This window comes from Eptesicus fuscus, chromosome 2 (assembly GCF_027574615.1).
Source record: "Eptesicus fuscus isolate TK198812 chromosome 2, DD_ASM_mEF_20220401, whole genome shotgun sequence".
Lineage (NCBI taxonomy): Eukaryota > Metazoa > Chordata > Mammalia > Chiroptera > Vespertilionidae > Eptesicus > Eptesicus fuscus.
Genome location: NC_072474.1, coordinates 103,298,938 through 103,319,257, shown reverse-complemented (window position 1 = coordinate 103,319,257; position 20,320 = coordinate 103,298,938). Strand labels below are relative to the sequence as shown.

Sequence of the window (20,320 nt, the reverse complement as noted above, 5' to 3'; positions counted from 1 at the left end):
GTACTTAACACCCACAAGCTGGGCTTCCCAAATATGGATGAGGGTCATCAGTTAAAATGGCAGCTCGGAGATAAAAATCTTCCACTTTAATGGCCGCTCATAAAAGGATTCCGTCAGCCCTCTGTTTGGAAAGTGGGGAGTTGGGACCAACAGCAGCAGTCATTAAGTCTTCTAGAATTTAACAGGCTTCAGCTCTTCAGCTGGCCAATGAGCAGGTCCTTACCCACGTCCACCACAAACCCTCTGCTCTCCACGGGCCTTCCCCAGGTCTCACACCTTGGGTTTGCCTTGTCTTGTTTTGTTTTTCTCTGATGAAACAAACGATTTGCTTTTCTGGCTCCTTTCTCCAAATTTCTAAACTGTTTCTCTTCCCATGAAGAGAGTTACTATTGACAACCTGCGTGACAGTGAGTCCACTTATTTTCTTGTATTGTTTTTCCTTTCTTGAACCCTTTTGCTCTTCTTTTCATTCCCTTTATTCATTCATTTCATTCATTCACTCATTCATTTATTCCATTCCATTCCTTCATAAGGATTTATCAAATAATGCCTACTGATTAGGAACCAAGAATGTTAATTCCTAGGGATACAGTAGTATACCAGTCAGGAATCTGGCCTGCAAAGAGCTTAGTTACTCGTGGGAATACCACACAAGTGTAAGCAGAGGGGAGAGAGCAAGGCATTGTGGGCAAGCCCAGGACCGGCCCCTAAGAGGTAGAGAAGGCTGCATTTGACCTATGACCTGAAAGATGAGCAGGAGTTTGCAAGGGAAGTAAAGGGGAAGAGTGTACCAGACAAGCAAACAACAGGTGCAAAGAAAGACCCCGAGGCACGAGGCAGTTCAGCTTAGCAAAGACACTGAATTCGTGCTGAAGGGTGGAAGGATGAGGAGATTAGCGGTTAGAGATGTGGCTGGAGAAGTCAGCAAGGGCTAAATAATGGAAGGTCTAGCACACGATGGCAAGAAAGTGGAACTGGATCCAGAGAGCCATGAGAAGGTTGGAGCAGAGAGAAACATAATGAATAAAATGACAATAATGAAGGATTAACTGATTCTCTTATCACACGGTCACAGCCACCTTTGAACAGGGGCCTCTGAGTTCCTCAAGATGCCTGGTGTCCTTATCAAATGAGTAAATGTGGCCTTAAAGTTGGTGACTGGGGGTGGGAGGAAGGGGAGGATGGCCATGACTCACAGGGGCCTGACAAGAAACCAGCCCTGGAACTTTCGATGCCAATGAGAATAAATGAAATCCCTGGGGCTCCCCGCAATTGGCCCTTTTTGAGGGGGGAGGCTGGACACTAAGATGCAGGGTCTGTTGAACATTATAACATCCTCCCTGCACATTTTGGCAGGCGAATTAGTTCACAGGCCATGAATTTGAGTCCCTAAATTCTAAACCTTGGCTGGGGAAGCAAAGTTTGATAAATGTGTCCAGCTCCTGGAATAAAGACCTAGAGCACAAGCAAACCATGGAGTTCAGCCTGTGTCACAGCAAGAGAAGCCCCAGACCACACACACACACACACACACACACCTCACACTGACACACACTCATGCATACACACAAACACACACTTGCACATGCACACACACACCTCACATATACTGACACACACTCATGCACATACAAACACACACTTGCACGTGCACACACACATACTCACATACATACATTCACACATACACATACACTCTCTCTCTCACACACACACTCATGCACACACACCCTCCCTTTCTTTCCTTCAAATATCAGTTGCTAACATCAATTCCTAACATATCTCCTGCCTAAAAGGTGATACAATTGACCAAAAAGTGACCAAAATATGATGCACACTTAGGAAAGTTGGAGATGGGGTAGCTCAAAAAGAAAAAAATCAGTCATCAAGAAGAACCATGAATCCAAACATCACATAATAAAATGTTTCAGTCTTTTGTGGGTTTATAGTATCTCCAAAACTCCTGTCCTATTTTTGTGGGCTTACAGGAAACCACTGCACACGCTTGAGGAAGTGACAGAGAAGGGCTGGCCTTGAATTACTGGCCGCACACCTGGGTTACAGATCTCAAATCCTTTTCATGATGCATAAAGCCACACCAGATGCCTGGTTAGTGTGTTCCTGGCTCATTAGAACCTTTCTTTGGCGTTCTTTTCTACCCCCTAGTTCAAGACCGGAATTAGGAGAGCCTAGTTTTCAAATACATGCTAAATCTAAGAGGTATGAAGAGTGTTAGAGGCAGATGAAGTAGAGAAGAGGCTATGTAAAGACGATTTCCCACAGGTGGAGACTCAAGACAGCAGCACCCTGAAATCCTGTCTGATCTTTTGTTGTGGAAAGAGTTCTTGGGGCAGCAGACACTTACATGCATTAAAAAAAAAAAAAAAGTGAACAACATTCAAAATGGTGCCTTGCCGTAACCAACAACTCCCAGGAACTAGGCCCATCATCACAATCTGTCAAGAAAGCACCTCCTCGTCCCCCTCTCCGCATCTCTGCACCCCCCCCCCCCACTATGTCGTTTCCGTGAGTGACATTCCAATGGTCATCTCTGTTGAGAGCGCTGCCTCCGGCAGGGAGTTAAAAATAAATCTATCTCGGCAAAATGGGGACTTGTTCGTGGGGACGGAATTAAACTTCAGCACTTCTTCCTTTTCTCAATTGTACTTTTGTTCCTAGCTTTAGCTGGGAGAGAGTGCACACATTTAGTTGGGAGTTTATGAGTTCATATTTTATAATTAACGTTGCCAACAGGGGAGTTTGATTAATACCGAGCGGTGGATTTTGAGCAATGTTCCATACAAATTGCCAAATTTAGCAATAAAATAAATTGGTTATGTGCACATAATTAGTAGGATGACTACTTAAAATTCAAACCCGAATGTGAATAATTCCAAATCATCTGAGCCACAAATCCATTATTTGTATAGAAGGGGAAAAGTATAGCATTTGGCTTTTATTTTGCCCTCAACCACAATGTTATTCATCATCAGGCTGAACATAATGAAACTTCTACAATGAGTTGGACAATATTTTAGAGCAACCCCAAAACACACACAGACGAGTGCGCAGGCACACACAAAGGGAATGCCATAAAGATAAGAAATACTCCACTGTGAATTTTCACTGCAAATGTAAAAATCTATGACAAACTTTTTCAGCAAATGCTGCATTACATGTTCCTGATGCGCTGTCCATAAACGTCTGGAGCACAATTACTCAGCAGAGCCTTTCCCTTTAAATATTCACGGTACCTTATTGTCACCCTGGACTTCTCCGAGCCTTTGCTGCAGTTCTTTAATTTCTTCTCCCAGGTGTTTATTTCGGTCCTGAGAGTCTCTCAATAGTTGTACAAGGTTAGCCTGGAAATATCAACACATTAGGAGATACAATCAGAAACGGAGGCGTGGACAAATGTGAGGCTTTATGAGGCTCGGGAAGGCTGGTGTGCAAGCCCAGCTGAGCCACACAAAGCCCATCAGAGTCAAGGCATGTATGAATGCCGCAAGTGTGCGCATTGGGCCCCGACGCTGCCTGGAGGAAATGAAGTTGGCCCTGAACCTCCATTTGGGGATGTTCTTTGTTTCCAGAATAGCTCACAGGTAAGTAATAAAAAAGTTGGTTGTATTCGATTTTTTTTTTTAAAGTAAGAGCTCTTCACTGAACATCTTGCAAGTGGACATCGAGTTCGATTCTAAAATCTGGGTCAACAATATAGGAAAAGCTCCATTTCCTTGTTTAGATAGTTTTCCCTGCCTCCCTTTCGAATAGATCTTGTTTCATGAACTTTTCTTTGCTACCTTGATGCCCAGAATTTTGATCACATCATGTGCCAGAGTTTCAAAAGTCAGGGTCCAGAGATAATTCACGTCTCCTGGGCTGGTTTTCCCACCTCCTTATTCCCAAACAAGGACAATTACCTGCCAGTCCCATCTTCATGATGTCATCCCTTCCTTAAGATCTGCACCCTGCTCAGACCCAGATCCCTCAGCCCGTGCGGGAGGTTGTTCAACAGCCAGCCTCCCCTCTCAATCCTGCTTCATCTCACACCATGATTGCCCTTTCCCCGCCACATGTGGGCACCTTTCACCACGTTCCCACCCCTCTCCAGGTTCCCCAAATTTGGAATTGTTTGCTCTCCCAGCTATGGACACGCTTTCATCCACTCAAGCCTGTAATTTATCATTCCACTGAGCCTCATGTGGCTTCCTGTTCTGTGGTACTGTTTTGCATTTTGCTAGCTGTCACTTGTTCCAATTCTCCCCTTGCTATTGCATTCTAATCTAACATTAGCAAGAAGACTGCAAGCTATGGAGAGGCAGAGATTCCGTTCTCTGCTTCCTCAGCTATAGGAAGCCTGTGCTCCACCTAATGTTTTAAAGACTTGTGATAGCCCAGCCGGTGTGGCTCAGTGATTGAGCATCGACCTTTGAACCAGGAGGTCATGGTTTGATTCTGGTCAGGGCACATGCCCGGATTGCAGGCTCAATCCTCAGTGTGGGGCGTGCAGGAGGAAGCTGAGCAATGATTCTCTCTCATCATTTATGTTTCTCTCTCTCTCTCTCTCTCTCTCTCTCTCTCTCTCTCTCTCTTCCTCTCTGAAATCTATAAATATATATATATATATATATATATATATATATATATATATATATATAAAAGATGCACAATGAATAAAAGAGGGAAGGAAGGAGGGAAGGAAATAAGCAACCAGAATATGACTACTGGAAAGGAATTGATCAGAAATCATCACACAGGCATTTTGAAGATTACCTCGTACAGTCCCTTCATTTATAGCTGAAGAAACTCAGGTCCAGAGCCATTAGGACCCTAGTGTAACTGTAGTGGCTACATCTCCCAAGACTTCAATGCTACCACATTGGGGAATACTCAGGTATGTTAGGTACTCAAAAGAGAATAAAGGTGAAAGAATGCAAAATTAAACCTAGGCTCATCCTTGACTCCTCACTTTATCTCATCTCCCATATCCCATCTTTTGTCTCTACACTCAAGGTATCCCCCACCCAAGTCAGTCTCCCTTCAGGCTCCGAGCTGTTCCCCATACATACCAGGCATGACCCCAGCTCAGCCCTATTGCACTGTTCTCTCTCACTGGAATGCTCTTCCTCCAGAATACCTCTTGGCTCACACCCTCACCTTTTCAGGCCCTTGTTTAAAATTCATGGTATCAAGGGGGCCCACCTAAACCACTTCATCTAATACTGCAACCTTCCCACCTCCACCCTGAACTCCCAAGCCCATTCCCTTATACTACTTTTTCTTCTCTTCACAGCACTTGTCATCTTTAAAAAAAAACACACACAAAACACACGTTTTTATTGATTTTAGAGAGAGAGGGGAATAGAGAGATAGAAACATGAATGAAAGAGAAACATTGATCAGCTGCTTCCTGCACACCCCCTACTGAGGATTGAGCTCACAACCCAGGCATATGCCCTGATCGGGAATCAAACCAGTGCCCTCTTTGTCCATGGATCAACTCTCAACCACTGAGCCACACCAGCCAGGCAGCACTTGAGCTTCCTTTCTGGTTTATTGCTTACTACTTATTTCCTGTCTCCTTCTCCCTACTAAAATGGAAGTTACATGAAGGGCAAGGAACTTTGTTTTAGCTATTGATCTGCCTCAGCACCTAGTAGATACTCCATGAATATTTTTCTTAGTAAGAGACAATATGCTGAGCCTGGAGGTTGTGATCTCAGCCTGGAAGGGAGCTGGAATGATGACAACAATGACCAACACTGAAACCAGCACAGGCATGGGCCCTTGCATAAAAAAGCTCACTCATCCCCACGGGCTGGGTTTAACCAATCCCTGGCTTCTACTCACTTATTTGTGGATGTTACTCAATAAGGTGATCTCATGTTTTTACTGTGTATTTGCAAAGCTCTTATCTTGTAACTGTTGCATTCCAATCCTCCCAGATTCTGTTCTCAGCAGATAAAAATTTGGTGAAGGATGAGAAGAACACAGAGAATCAAGGGACATTGTAATCAACAAGCTATTTTTGGAAATTTCTCAATGGAATCAGAAAGACTAAGTTGGATCCCAGTCCTTCCACTTACTGGGCTGGGTGACCCTGGGTGAGTTTCTTAACCTCTTGAGTGACCCCATCTGTAAAACAGAGTCACCATATATACTTCATGCGGGGCCTTGATATTAAAATTGAGCAATAAAGACAGGACACCTACCGCAGTTCTTGGCATAGATAGGTGCTGGTTAACGGCTGGCTGCCTTCCGCTTGATTATGTCCTTCCACTTGCCCCAACTCAACCACACAGGGGAAGATCTGGCCAAATGCCTCCTTGGGCACAGTTGCCTCCTTTGTGATCCTGGCTCTTCACTGTTCCTTACTTATATATTTATTTATATAACAAATATTAATTGAGCACCTACCATGTGTCAGGCACTGTTTTAGACTCAGAAGTTTCAGCAGTAAGCAATACATCTAACCCCTTGCCCTAGTAAGCATGCATTTTAACAGATTATATTATACTAGAGGCCCTGTGCATGGGTGGGGTCCCTCGGCCTGGCCAGAGATAGGGGCCAATAGGGGCCATCTTTCCCAGTCCCGATCAGGGCCAATTGGGGCTGGCCGGCTGGGGGGAGGGACTGCAGAAGGTTGGCCGGCCGCAGGAGGTTGGCTGTGGGAGCGCACTGACTACCAGGGGGCAGCTCCTGAGTTGAGCGTCTGCTCCCTGGTGGTCAGTGCATGTCATAGCGACCAGTTGACTGGTTGTTTGGTCGTTCAGTCGTTTGATAGCTTAAACTTATATATATAGACATATTATATATATATATTATATTATATTATATTATATTATATTATATTATATTATATTATAACAAATAATGACCAGTAGTTGGATGGTTAGCGCTATGGAGAAAAAATGAGCAGGCAAAGGGAACTGAGTGTGCAGGGGAAAGAGCCACAGAGGCCTCACTGGGAAGGGCACATTTCAACCAAGACTTGGAAAAGGGGAGAGAGTGAGCAAGACCCTTGTGGTAATCCCGGGGGAAGTTCCAGCTACTAGCTTCCCTCTCTCCCTCTCCCCATCACATCGAAAACTTTCACTTGGGAGAGCAGTTCACCCCAGAGACTAATGAAGTGGACAGAGGATTCAGTTCTTGAATTTTTTCCCAGTTCTTTTCCTGGTCCCCGCCCCCTCCCTCCTGCAGGTCTTCTTCCTCAGCACAAACTGTCACAGGTGGGCAGCCTCTGCTTTTCCTCCACGCAACTCCAAAACATTTGCCAGACATTTGCTCAGCAAGTGTAATTCCTTTCCACCAGAGCGGGGGACATGCCCAGAGGAGGGGGAGGAGCCCAGGGCTGAAGGCAGCCTCCCAGGGCCCGCTGCTGCCTGCACATGGTCAGGCATCTCAGCACCCCATCTGCAGGACACACAGCAAAATCCACCTTCACAGCACCTGCCTTTTCTTCAGCGGCAGAAGAGATGCCCAGATAGACATGCTTGTAACAGTAATAGTGAAAACTTCAAAAAGACAAACAGTGCCCCCAAAACTGCAATGCCCTAACCTTCCCTGTTTGAATCAATAATGGCTTGCGCCCCTCACGTGGGTGGATGTTCACCCACCAGCATCACCGCAGTATCTAAGTCAGTACAACTCCATGTGTCTGTCCATGGTGAAAGGCCGTGGACCTCTACTCCGACTCCACCTCTACTCCGTCACAAACCAGTACTGTTGCAAAATACAATAGAAATCAACTACTAGGAAAATGAACTTAAGACATCAGGACTCCAAGTGTTTGTTATATTCAAAAATCCTGCTGTCTGCCCGGCCAGCGTGGCTTAGTGGTTGAGCGTCGACCTATGAACCAGGAGATCACGGTTCTATTCCCAGTCAGGGCACATGCTGGGGATGCAGGCTCCATCCCCAGTGTGGGGCGGGCAGGAGGCAGCCAACCAATGATTCTCTCTTATCATTGATGTTTCTATTTCTCTTTCCCTCTCCCTTCCTCTCTGAAATAAATAAAAATATATTTTAAAAAACCCTGCTGTCAGATTGCTGTCAAAGTTTCTGAACACTTCCTCTTCATTTCTCCACTGAGCTTGTCCAGCAACAGCAGCCTGAACTGGGCACTGGTCACTGGACATCACTTTGAACAGCGCTGAGCTCAGCGACGCTCCCCAGGATTTAGACCTCAGAACAGGGCGGGCACCTGGTATATACCTCCAATGATACATAAAGCAGAGAATAGGGCTGCTTCAGGGAACAGCGATTCAGAGTCCCAGTGATGTGACTGTCAAGCATGATTTTCTCTGCAGCCTGGCTCAAAAGAAATCTACCAAAATAAAATCAGTCGCATCTACAGTGGCTGCAAAACAATAGTCAATCAAGTGAGTTCACAGTAAATCTACACCAGCTTTAAAACTGACCCCTGGGGTAGGCTGGGGTGGGGAGGTGTCCTGCGTTAGGGCAGGTGACTTGTAATTTTCTTCTGTGTCTCACAGGCTGGAGTACTTGTCAGCACACAATTCTTTCCTATTCATCAGGCCTTCCACCTCCGCTCCAAAACAATAACTCTGAAAACCAGAAAATGACTATTCTGATACGGTGCCTAACACCTTAAAGAACAAGAAGAAAGACAAGAGAAGTTGTACATTTCAAAGCACTCAAAATAGAGGAGAAAAGTTCACACCATTCTTTTGACCAAAAATAATGCCCGTGACTCACACACATTCACTGCAACAACCCATCCAGCGAACACGGGGCGCCTGCTTGTAATTTATCCGCCATGCGGAGCGTGTTGTCTCCATGTTATCGGGAAGGACTCGGTGACCATGGGTTTAGAACAGCAGCACTGGGTGCGGGAAATGTCAGGGGAAGGTGGCAGACGCTGGGAAGGATTTCACAGGGAAAGAAAACAAAGCCGAGAGATTATTTTCTCTAAACCTCTGGGGCAGGTGGGAGCATGAATAGCAGAACATGAAAAGGCTTAAAGAGAAGCCTATTTTCAATATTCAGATCTAGCCAAGGCCGACAGGAAAGGTTGACATTTTAGCTCTGATCATAGCGGAATGCTGAATACGGTGGAACATATTGCAGAATCCATATATATTGAAGTCCCTCTTTTTGGCGAGGAGTTGATCTATTAAAATAGGGATGCGGAAGGGAGGGGAGAGAGAGTTGATGAAAATCCAGCCAGGAGGCCTGAGGCTGAGAGGGTATCATGGCTCTCCATTCCGACACACCTTCCTTTGTCAGAGGAAGAGCTCAACCCCCAACTACCCTGACGTCTGCAGAAGCTTTTCCGGGGCGAGCCCCGCTGTGGGAACGGTGGGGCTCCCAGAAATTCTCTCTGCTCAGAGGTGAAGACGACACCCCTGACGGTTGTTGGGAAGGCAGAGCCCTGGGACCAGAGAGGCCAGTGAGCATCTCACCCCAGCGCTCCCTCCGCTCTGCTGCAGAAGTTCCCACGGGGGCAGACGCGTCCTGTGAGCAGTGAGAGTCTCTCCAACTCTCCCCAAGTCCTATTGCATCCTGTGAACTCCAGCCACACGAGATATTCATAAAATCATGTGCTTTTTCTTCTGTTCATCGCACTCCTGTTAGTTAAACTTGCAGGCCCCCATTCACGGAACCTTGGACGGCAGAGGATAAAAACAACATTCCTGCCTCTACCGCTGTTTCAATTCCCTTAGAAATGCCACGACATGTGCCAGAACCGTTTACACTCTAGATGCAATACGTTCTTGAAACTTACAAAAAGCGACGGGAGATTTGTAAAAAATGATGCCTCATGCTTGGCAAGGACGATCACTGTTAGGGCCTCCTGTTTCCAATGATCGAGTAATCATCAGTGGTCCCAAGGAGGGGGTGTCAGGATGCGAGTGGAGGAGACAGCCCTGAATCTCTGAGATGGGACAAAAGGATCCACATACACCATTTTTCTCCCCGACGTCAGAATGAAAAGATGGTTACGAGCGGGTCAGAATATGTCACTCCAAAATATGCCACTTTGTCATACAGATTACTTTGAGCTGAAGAAATTGAGAATCAACAGATACGGAGAGCTCTCCTTCCTCCCCTTTCCTGCCTGAAAGCAGGGCACACATTTCCTTTTGTGAGCGTGTCCCATCGGTGCCAGTACCAGGAAGAGGAGAGCAACTCCTATTACCAGAGACTGAGAGTGGGCACCATAAACAGCCCTAACTAAAATAACCCTCGTCTCCGGTTAGTTTCCGCATATATTTCCTAGTCACTTTCCCACAATTTATCATCCCTCAAAGCCCAAACTCCATCCTTTTGTTAGAATGGTATACAAGCCACGCCCCCCCCCCCCAAGTCTAACCAGTTCGTTGAGTTTCCCTTTTCTCTAAATTCCCTTCCATGTAAAATATTCATAAAATCATGCTTTTTACCTCCTGTCAATCACTCTCCTGTTAGTTATTTGTAGGCCCCATTTGCAGGCCCCATTCACGGAACCTAAGAGGATAGAGGATATAAAACATGAAGAGAAAGTGATGACAACATTAAGATAACCTTCCAACCTGGCACTAGCCCAGACCCTGGGAGAGCCAGGTGTCTTCACCCGAGCCCCTAAATAATTCAGGCCAGTGACCAGGAAGGGGAGGGCAGCATTCCAGGAGCGAACCCTCAATCACCTTGAATCTTGCTAATTTATTAGATGAACAGCATTTCAGGTAACCTAGCCATGGAAAAGCTCCTCTACACTGAAGAGTAAACGAGGATGCATTACCAGGGAGCCCTGTATCTTACTTCTCAATTTGCTAATATAGTAAAACTGGAAATCAAACATGTGAGGGAAAAGTCAGAGAGAGACCGGTAAAACCTTGACCTAGGCATTTCCTCAAGAAGAGTAAGGAGCCCAGCCAGTGTGGCTCAGTGGTAGAGCATTGACTTATGAACCAGGAGGTCATGGTTGGATTCCCGGTCAGGGCACATGCCCAGGCTGTGGGTTCAGTCCTCAGTGGGGGGCATGCTGGAGGCAGCCGATCAATAATTCTTTCTCATCATTGATGTTTCGATCTCTCTCTCGTCTTCTCCTTTCCTCTCTGAAATCAATAAAAATATTTAAAAAAAAAAAAAAAGAAGAAGAGTAAGGAAAAAAGAGCATGAGAAAGAGACCAGATTTAGAAAATGCTGCTCAACTACATGGTGTTAAAAAGTTTGATACTCTGGACCCCTTACCCCACACCTTCCATAGGGGAACATACTACATAAAACAAGAATCTGTAAAAAAAAAAAAAAAAAGTTTGATGAAACATCAAGCTTACTTGAGAGGTGTGATTGATAGCAAATTTAATTGCAATTTCTACTCGGCTGCTTTGGTGTACGGCGCCTCCTGTGTTAATAGTAATAGAGCGAAACTTGTTCTGCTGAGCAAGGGCCCCCTGTTCACAGCAACTGCCAAGGTGATGACCTCGGCTACAGCGACAGCTTTCTGATTTACAGAAAACAACCACCCGAGAGATTATTCCATACATAGTTGTTGGCTGGGCAAGGAGCCCTCAGCAGCCTCCTCCCACCTCATAGAAAGATCTCGGACATAATCTCAAAACACACACTTGCCAACGAATACACTTCCAGCCCATGGGCAAACGCTCTGCAGTAGGTTTGGGAGGTGGCTACGTAAATAAATATTTGCTTAATCTTGCTCATTATGATTCTGCATCTGCCAGTGGCGCCCTTAACAGCTCCCAAGTTCTTTAGACGCATTGAGCCTAAATTTCCTCACCTACCAATTGGGGGTGCTTGCACCTTCCTTACAACATTGCTGTCAGGATTCAAAGGGCTTAGAGCAAGAGGCATTAGGGCTCGGAAGGAAGTTGTAATATTTTGGGAGATATCCCACAGGCTGGACCCTGGATGTTTCCCCAGGTTCCCTGGTGTGACAGGAAAGTCGTACTTACTGTTCAAAGTGTTATGAAAGGAACATCTCAAAGCACTCGAGACCTTTGAAGGGAGTTTTCGGTTCTGAGCATCAAACCGGGACTCAGACGCAAAGCTGCTCTGCCTCGCAGTCACCAGGGACTGAAATAAGATTGACTAAGAAGACTGCTACTGAACTGAAAGGCTCCCTCCCACCCCACAGAGGGCCCTCTCTGCTCTGATTTCTCCAGGGTTGTCATCCTAGCGTACATCACCGTCTAAATAAGCCATCACTTTTTAAGGGAAGAAAGCAAAGGCTCCCCCCTAGACCCAGAGGAAGCCTCCCGTGGCATATCTGCACAAAATCAAAACCGGAAAAGACAACAATGCATCTGGTTACTCACTCCAGGAGGAATTTGCGTGGGGAGAGTGGGCTGCCGTGACTGCCCCAAATCCCACTTTATAAGAAGATTAACCCAAGATCATTTACATTCCCCTTTGTCGCCTTTGGAGAGGCTGCTTGTTTAGCAAAAGACAAATATTTAGAATCATCTGAGATCTTCCGGTGATCTCTCGCTGCAGTGCGAAGAGGTGCCCCATGCATGGTTCTGCCTGGAGTACCAGGAAGAAATTTCCATTTCAATATGGCACGGGAAGCTATTAGTGCATCGCTGCTGTCACGTCTTCTTCACAGCTTCTTTAACGGATGATTTACCATTGGAAATTGAGTTGTTTTCAAAAGTATTCTAAGTTCCAAAAGAAAGCCTTGACAACTATGTTTCTAGCATCACAATCATGAAAGTTCTGGTCTGTCCTCTGAGGAGGAGACAAAAAAATCAGGAAAAAAAGGCCCTAGCGAGTTTGGCTCAGAGAATAGAGGTTGGCCTGCAGACTAAAGGGTCCTAGGTTCGATTCCAGTCAAGGGCACATGCCTGGGTTGTGGGTTCGATCCTCAGTAAGGGGGTACAGGAGGCAGCTGATCAATGATTCTCTCTCATCATTGATGTTTCTATCTCTCCTCTCCTTTCCTCTCTGAAATTAATAAAAGTATATATTTTTTAAATAGCAGGGAAAAAGGTATGGCCAGATATTGTTGGCCGCAGGAAAGAATAGTGGGTTAGGCAGCAATTCTTAGGTTAATTTCTGGTTCTCCACCACTCTGAAGCAGAGGGCTTCGAATAAAGCATTTAATCTGTGGACTTTCAGAATGGGTTGAATTAAATATTGACTATGCTTCCTCTCCACTCAAATATTCTAAGAATCAAACGTAGAACAAAAACACCTGAACTCAAACCCCGAACCACAAGTTAGGAGATCTGGGTTCTAGTGCTGCTCTTTTAACCTGTAGTGTGACCTTGGACAGGTTACATGAAAAATTAAAGATAGCCAATCCACTTCTTCACTCACCATGGAGCACTCACCAAGTACAAGGAAGTCAGCATTATCATACCAGTTCTTCATAAGAACTTTATAAATATGTGTCATTATTATGTTCATTTTGAAGAGAAGGAAATTGAGTCTCAGAAAGGTTACACAAGATCACCCAGTCAGCAAGTAGTTGGCTTACATTTGAATCCATGATGCCCATAATGTGCCCTTGAGACTTCATGAAAGACATCCTTGCCAGTGTGACCTCAGGAGATAGGAGATTACATCCATCCATCCATCCATTTATCCATCCATCTATTCATCCAGCCATGCATACATAGTCTCTGAAAAGTTACTACAAAGCACAAATGTTTTCTACTTATATCTAAGAAGAACCCTCAATTCATTTAGAGCAGCAGCTATTAAATGCAGTGCAAGAAACCCCAAGGATCCATGGACAGGAAGCAGACAGTCAATGAATCTAGGAAATTGAAGGCAAATATTTTTGTGGGCATCTACGTGCCGCATTTCTAGAACAAAGGCCCATGGTTTTCATCATTTTCCCAAAGATATCTCTGCTTCTCAAGAATGTAAGAACCACTGGCACCTGTGAACATGTGCATGTGTGCATGTGTGTGTGTGTGTGTGTGTGTGTGTCTTGGCCATACTATTCACGCAGCATCAAAAATTACAAGGTAATGAACCCAAGACGTTTATATGCAATACCAGGTATATGATCAATGAACAAAAACAGAATGTTTAGTTAGCTGTGACAGTTATGAAAAGACCAAACAGACCTGTTATTATTTGCATCCACAAGTTTCAAAGCCCTGCTCTGGTATAGAGAATTCCCATAACATGGAATACACAGCATTAACATCACATCATCCGGGCTCCCCTCAAGCCCATAAAAGGCGATAATTCAGGGTATGTCAGCATAAAACAATTGTGAAGTTAAGAAAAGTTCTAACAAAGATATCTTTGGAAAAAGCAATATATTTGTATGTATGTATGTATGTAACTGTATTAAAAGAAATTTGATGTACAATATTCCTGGACATAATCCTATGAAAATGTCAACTGTCCCCAAATTAATCTATAAATTTAACAAGCCCTGAATCAAAATACCAATAGGTATGTATTTGGAGAGGGAGGCAGAGGAATCAGAGGAACACATGACAAAATGTTCGTTATCTTCCTGAAAAAGAAGAGCAAAGGGAAGGAGATGAGCCCAAATAGACATTAAAAGTATTATAAAGTAAAACCAGAATAATGTGGTAGGACCACAGGACTATATAGAAGCTCAAAGGAACAGAACAGAAAGTCCAGAAACAGATCCATGTATTTATACAAGGATTTATTCATTAATAAAAGTGGGCATCTAAAAGCCACAGGGAAAAATTGAATTTGTCAGTAAACAATGTTGGCTACCATTTAGAAGAAAAGAACATAAATGGCTTGTGAGTTTTGCTGGTAAGATGGCTTTTAAAAGTCCCAAGTGCTAGGTGTCCACCAATAGATGAATAGATAAAGAAGATGTGATGCATATGCACAATGGGATATCACTCAGGAATATGAAAACATTGAAATCTTACCATTTGCAACAACATTGATGGACATAGAGGGTATTATGCTAAGTGAAATAACTCAGAATGAGAAAGACAAATACCATATGGTTTCACTTATATGTGCAATCTAAAACAAAACAAAATAAAACAAATGAACAAACAAAACAAAAGAAAAACAAACCCATAGGAACAGAACAAACTGATGATTGTCAGAGGGGAGGAGATTGGGGAGATGGGTAAAAGGTGAAGGGGAATAAGAGGTACAAACTTCTAGTTATAAAATAAATAAGTCCTGGGAAGTAATATACAGCACAGGGAATCTATATAATAAAAACCCAGGGGTCTTAACGCCATAACAACCAAAGAACGGTCACCAGGAGGTGCACTGATGGGTCCCGCGGTGCCGGCGGGACTTGACGCTGGGTCCCGCGGTGCACCGGGTCTGGGTCTCCTGCGATTTCACACACTGGGCCTCTAGTGTAGTCAATAATATCGCAATCCCTAGCCAGTTTGGCTCAAGGGATAGAGTGTCAGCCCATGGACTGAAGGGTCCTGGGTTCGATTTTGGTCAAGGGCACATACCTCGGTTGCAGGCTCAATCCCTGGCCCTTGTTGGGGTGCTTGTGGGAAACAACCAATCAATGTGTCTCCCTCACATCGATGTTTCTCTCTCTCTGTCTCTCTCCCTCCTTTCTACTCTCTCTAAAAATCAATGGAAAAATATCCTTGGGTGAGGATCAACAACAATAATAATAATATCACAATAACTTTGTATGGTGACAGATGGGTCCTAAACTTATTGTGGTGATCGCATTGTAAGGTATACAATGTTGAATCACTATGTTGTACACTTGAAGCTAATATAATATTGTATGCTAACTATACTAAAGTATGAATAAAATAAAATACAAAATTGAAACAAAAGCCTAAAGTGGCAGAAAATAAACAGTAAACATTACCACCCATGGAACAGTAAGCTAATGTGCTATAGCCATGAACCTTCAACTTACAGTTTCCCAACAAGAAAGGGAATGCGGTCAATTCCTTGGAAGAAGGAATGGGGTGCACTCTGCCACCCTGTTGGACTTCACTCGGTTCCCTTCACCCTTCACCCCACCTCAATCCCTCTCTGCAGTAGAACTGCCCTACTACCCATTCCCCTCCGTAGGACAAAAGGATTTTGGAAAGTAAAAGATATCTCTGCACATCGTGGGATTCCCTGATCTCCATAACTGTTGAAGGCACCAATGCATACAATTTGAGAGTTATCCAAGATCAGGAGTAAGTCTCACCTGTTTTCTCTTTTCAGGTGGAAGTGACGGATCTCCATCCTACAAAGAAACAAATGCTACATTTTAGTTTTTTTTAATGTGCTTAGATTCAAGGAACTGAACCAAACTATGAACTAGATTCAGACCCTCCCAAGTCCCACCCCCTGCAACCAGTAATGTGCTGAACCAAGTTCAGATATGCTTTCAAAAAATTAACTACAAATTCAACCAGACTTATTTTGGAAAAACCTCTGAGGGATCAGTTCCATTTAAGACCAAACCTATATATTTTCCAAAACTGTGCAAACCAACCACCCCCCCCCAAAAAAAAAAACCCTGCATTTATCAAAATTATTTTTGAGCAGAGCCAATCTTATGTAATATTTCATTTGGTTTGAGTTGAGTTCCTCTTTACATCGTTAGATCCAAAGGAACAGCAATGGATACACACTTGAGTTTTCTCTATGAACAGAATAATATGGGGAGGGGGAAGAAAAGATATGCTCAAAATAAAAGAAAATTAACTGAGAACTTCCAGTCCTATTAGACTTTTTGTCTTAAAAGAATTCAATTTCTCTCCTTGTAGGTCATCCAGGACTACAAATATCTCAGGTGAATGAGTAAATGCTCAATAATGAGTACATTTTTATCTGATGCTGTCCACATATAGGTCAACAGTACTTTAACCCGAGGAATCTTTCTACTCTATTTCTGTGCCAGGACAGTTCAATGAGCCCAGCACAAATGGTTAAATATTAGCAATCGTGTCAACACTTTAAAAAGAGGCTGCATACATGAGTAAAAAAGAAGCAGGAATGCTCTTGGTATCCTCCATTTCCATATAATTTATACCCTTAAAAATCTTGCCATATAAAGCCCTAAAGAAAACCTAAATGCTCATGATAAGAGAAAGTTTTAAAAAATGAAAATATTACTATGCAACTATGTTTAAAAATGAGCAATATTTGTATGTATGGCCTAGAGAGATGTCCAAAATAAGGTGTGAGTGAAAAGAGCAAGTTTTAGAACAACATTTATACCATGCTGTCCAACAGAACTCTGCAGAGCTGGAAACACCCTACATGGAACTGTCCAGCATAGTGGCCACCATGGAAGTGCCCCGTAGCAATGCAATGCAATACAGTCGCCACCGGCCACCTATGCCAATTGAGTGCATGAAATGTGATGAGACTGAAGAACTGAGTTTTCAATTCTATTTAATTCTAATTCATTTAAAATGGAATTTAAATAACCACATGTGGTTTCTGTATTAGACAAATCCTCTTAAAAATACTCCATAGGAACAAAAGAATAAGTAAACTGGCACACGAACACATATGTGTACATGTGTGCTTCATAGGTGCCCGAGTAAGCCGTCTGGAGGGACTGGGTTGTGGAACTGTTTGAAGTCAATACTTTTTTGAGAAAAGGGCATGTTAAAATGCCCCCTTTCTATCTTAACCAGGGAGCAGGAATGCCACGGTGACGTCATACGTACTATCAGCTCTCTGTATTTCTTCTTCAGGGACTGGTGGCGTTCTCGGAGCTGGTTGGCCATGAGTTTGTACTGGTCCCTTTCCTGCTGGCATGTGTCCAGCTCCTTGGAGAGGATCAGCAGGGCCTCCTTCTTGCTCTCCAGCTTCCTTTTACACACCAGGTACTGCAAAAGAAGTCCAAGCGACTTGTCAGGACCTCAACAGGACCTCAACATTTACCACGCCCTGCAGGCTTGTTTTGTTCTTTGTTTTGTTTTGTTTTGTTCTGTTGCTTGTTTTGTTTTTAGAGAACATATACCCAGACATTTGTCAGTAACTGACATAGGTACCTAAAGGCTGGGACAGTACCTAACCTATCCCTCAGGACAGAACCCAAGCTTTGGATGCTCATGAACTTTGGCAAACTGGGTCAGATAAAATCACTTCATTACAAACAAGTAAAACAGTAGAATACTTTTTAAAAAATTACATAGCTAAACAGATAGATAGCTGGACCCCAATAATTTTGTTTAAAGGGATTTCTATATCCAGATAAGATTATGTAAAATTTTGTTAAAATTTTACAAAATGATATACCAAGAAAAACACTTAATTAGACATTTGTGTATTACTAACAATTGTCTCTTGGCAGCAAAATTATTTGCATGTTTTAAAATTTTTATTCTTTTTAAAAATATATTTTTTTCTTGATTTCAGAGAGAAAGGGAGAGGGAAAGATAGAAACATCAATTATGAGAGAGAATCATTGATGGGCTGCCTCCTGCACACCCCCTACTGGGGACTGAGCCCGCAACCCTTGTATGTGCCCTGACCAGGATTGAACCATGACCTCCTGGTTCATAGGTGGATGCTCAACCACTTAGCCATGCCGGTCGGGCTAAAATTTTTATTCTTTAAGCCTTTCTATGCTTTCTAAATTTTCTAGACTAAACTCGTACGGTGTCTATAATTTAAAAAACACAAAAATATTATTTAAAATAATTTAATTGAACCATAAATTATTGCAATAGATTGTACCTGTCCACACAACACAGCAGACATCTTCTCACCTGAGAATTTTGGTTCACATATTTGACCAAGATATGCACAACTTCTGTGATTCCAGCCCCCCTCCCCGCAGAGACCAATTTTACGAACTAAGTACTTTAGCCACATTTGGAATTATCCCCAAATAGACGAGTGTACCTTGTGGAAACTCTTTGTCCCTCCTTCTCCCCCCACTGGGAACCACCCCCACGTGACAACCACCCAGCACATGGGACAGCGTGAGCCCTGACCAGGACTCCTTTACTTTCATTGGCTATACCGCACCATCTGGTGTTATTCACATACGTGAAATGTGGCACTAAGTACCTTTTGAATTTGCCCCGTAAAAGACCAAATTCAGAGCATTCATGAAAACAATTTATAGTTTCATTATACACTCTGACATGAGCACTTTGTCATTGCGGACGCTCACACAAAGCAGAGAGAATCAGCACTCCCGAAACATTTGAGTCAATGCTCTTTTATGGACAAAAAGCATTACTCATATAGAGAGCTTGCTCAGAACTGACTTTGTTAAGTTCAATTTCAAATAAATGAAAGGGGAAAAAGAGAGTTTTGTGCATTAGCACAATTTTTTTTTCCTTAAAAAAAAAAAAAGTAATTGCTTGGCTTCCAAAACAAAGGGGAGAGAAAAGCCATTCTGAGACGGATTTGAGTTCTAAGAGAGGACACTTCCACCTTGGATGAATCTTATTCCTGGCAGTAATGAGGTTGGAATCCTGCCTCAAAATGTCCTGGATTTTAAGACTTTGACATCCTCTTCATGGAGGCAAAATGGTTCTGTTGCCACAGTGATTTCTCAAGAGTAAAATCCCCAACGAGTAAATATCAAAGGCGAGTGGCTCAGAAACCTAAGCTGCAATGTCCTAAGGGAGGTATTGAGATTTCACAGGAAAAAAATACCGTTTACACACAATTGAACAGACCTGCCCTTGTGCCTTTGGTTCTTTGCCCGCAATCAGCAGCGGTGGTTGTCAGTGCTATTAGTATTGGTGGCATCAAGACAGCCACCTTTGTCCCTTCGATTTATCAGATCCAAATCTGAGGCCCCAAAGATACCCAGTGTCTTCCGACTTCGGGGAAGAAAATCCCAGTGGCGTGGAGACATGGTAAGGAGCGGTAGGCAGGATGAGTTGTAACATCCGGTCTACGAAGAGGAACAGGCCCTCGCCACCACTGTTGGCAAAGTGGAAATTCAAGTTCCCTGACTTGAACTGCAATCAGTTAGGGTCCAAGAGAGAAACTGTTTCTCTCTCAGGTCCTGGTTGAAATGGGCCCCGGAAGCTGTGATGCCCACCATTCCCTTGGGTGTACGGTACCTGGCAGAAAACAGGCAGAGGCCTCTGCTCAGACCCAGTGGCCAGGATCTGAGGAGCAGGACCATTGCAGTTCAGTTCCCCTCGGGGCACAGAACACAGGACAATTACGACTCCACTAAAGGGTAAAAAAGCAAATGCATTCTGTGTAGATGAGGAAGTCACACCAACGAAAGGGTGGTCTTTACAAATCCAGGGCTGGATTGCTCTTTCCTCTGCTTACTATGGTCTACAGCAGTGAAGTTCAAAAATTGTAGTCCACATCAATCATTTTTACCAGTAGAAGCTTAGGCTGAAACCTCATTTCTAAAGCAGCTCAGAGTGGTGCTGCCCTGGCGAAGGTGGGACGCTTCCCCTGATGAGGCCTCATCAACAAG

The 20,320-nt window shown here is 43.8% G+C and overlaps 1 protein-coding gene across 2 annotated transcripts in view; it reads right to left on the bottom strand.

Annotated features, from left to right (window-relative positions):
* The window catches only part of CCDC149 (coiled-coil domain containing 149), a 100,402-nt gene that overhangs the window by 43,954 nt on the left and 36,128 nt on the right, over positions 1-20,320 (bottom strand). For both annotated transcript variants that reach the window (XM_054729780.1, XM_028143608.2), the window contains exons 2-4: positions 17,583-17,744; positions 16,106-16,144; positions 3,255-3,362 (exon numbers count right to left, since the gene is read on the bottom strand). In XM_054729780.1, the coding sequence (XP_054585755.1) occupies positions 3,255-3,362; positions 16,106-16,144; positions 17,583-17,744 (309 nt within the window). The remainder of the gene's footprint in view (positions 1-3,254; positions 3,363-16,105; positions 16,145-17,582; positions 17,745-20,320) is intronic.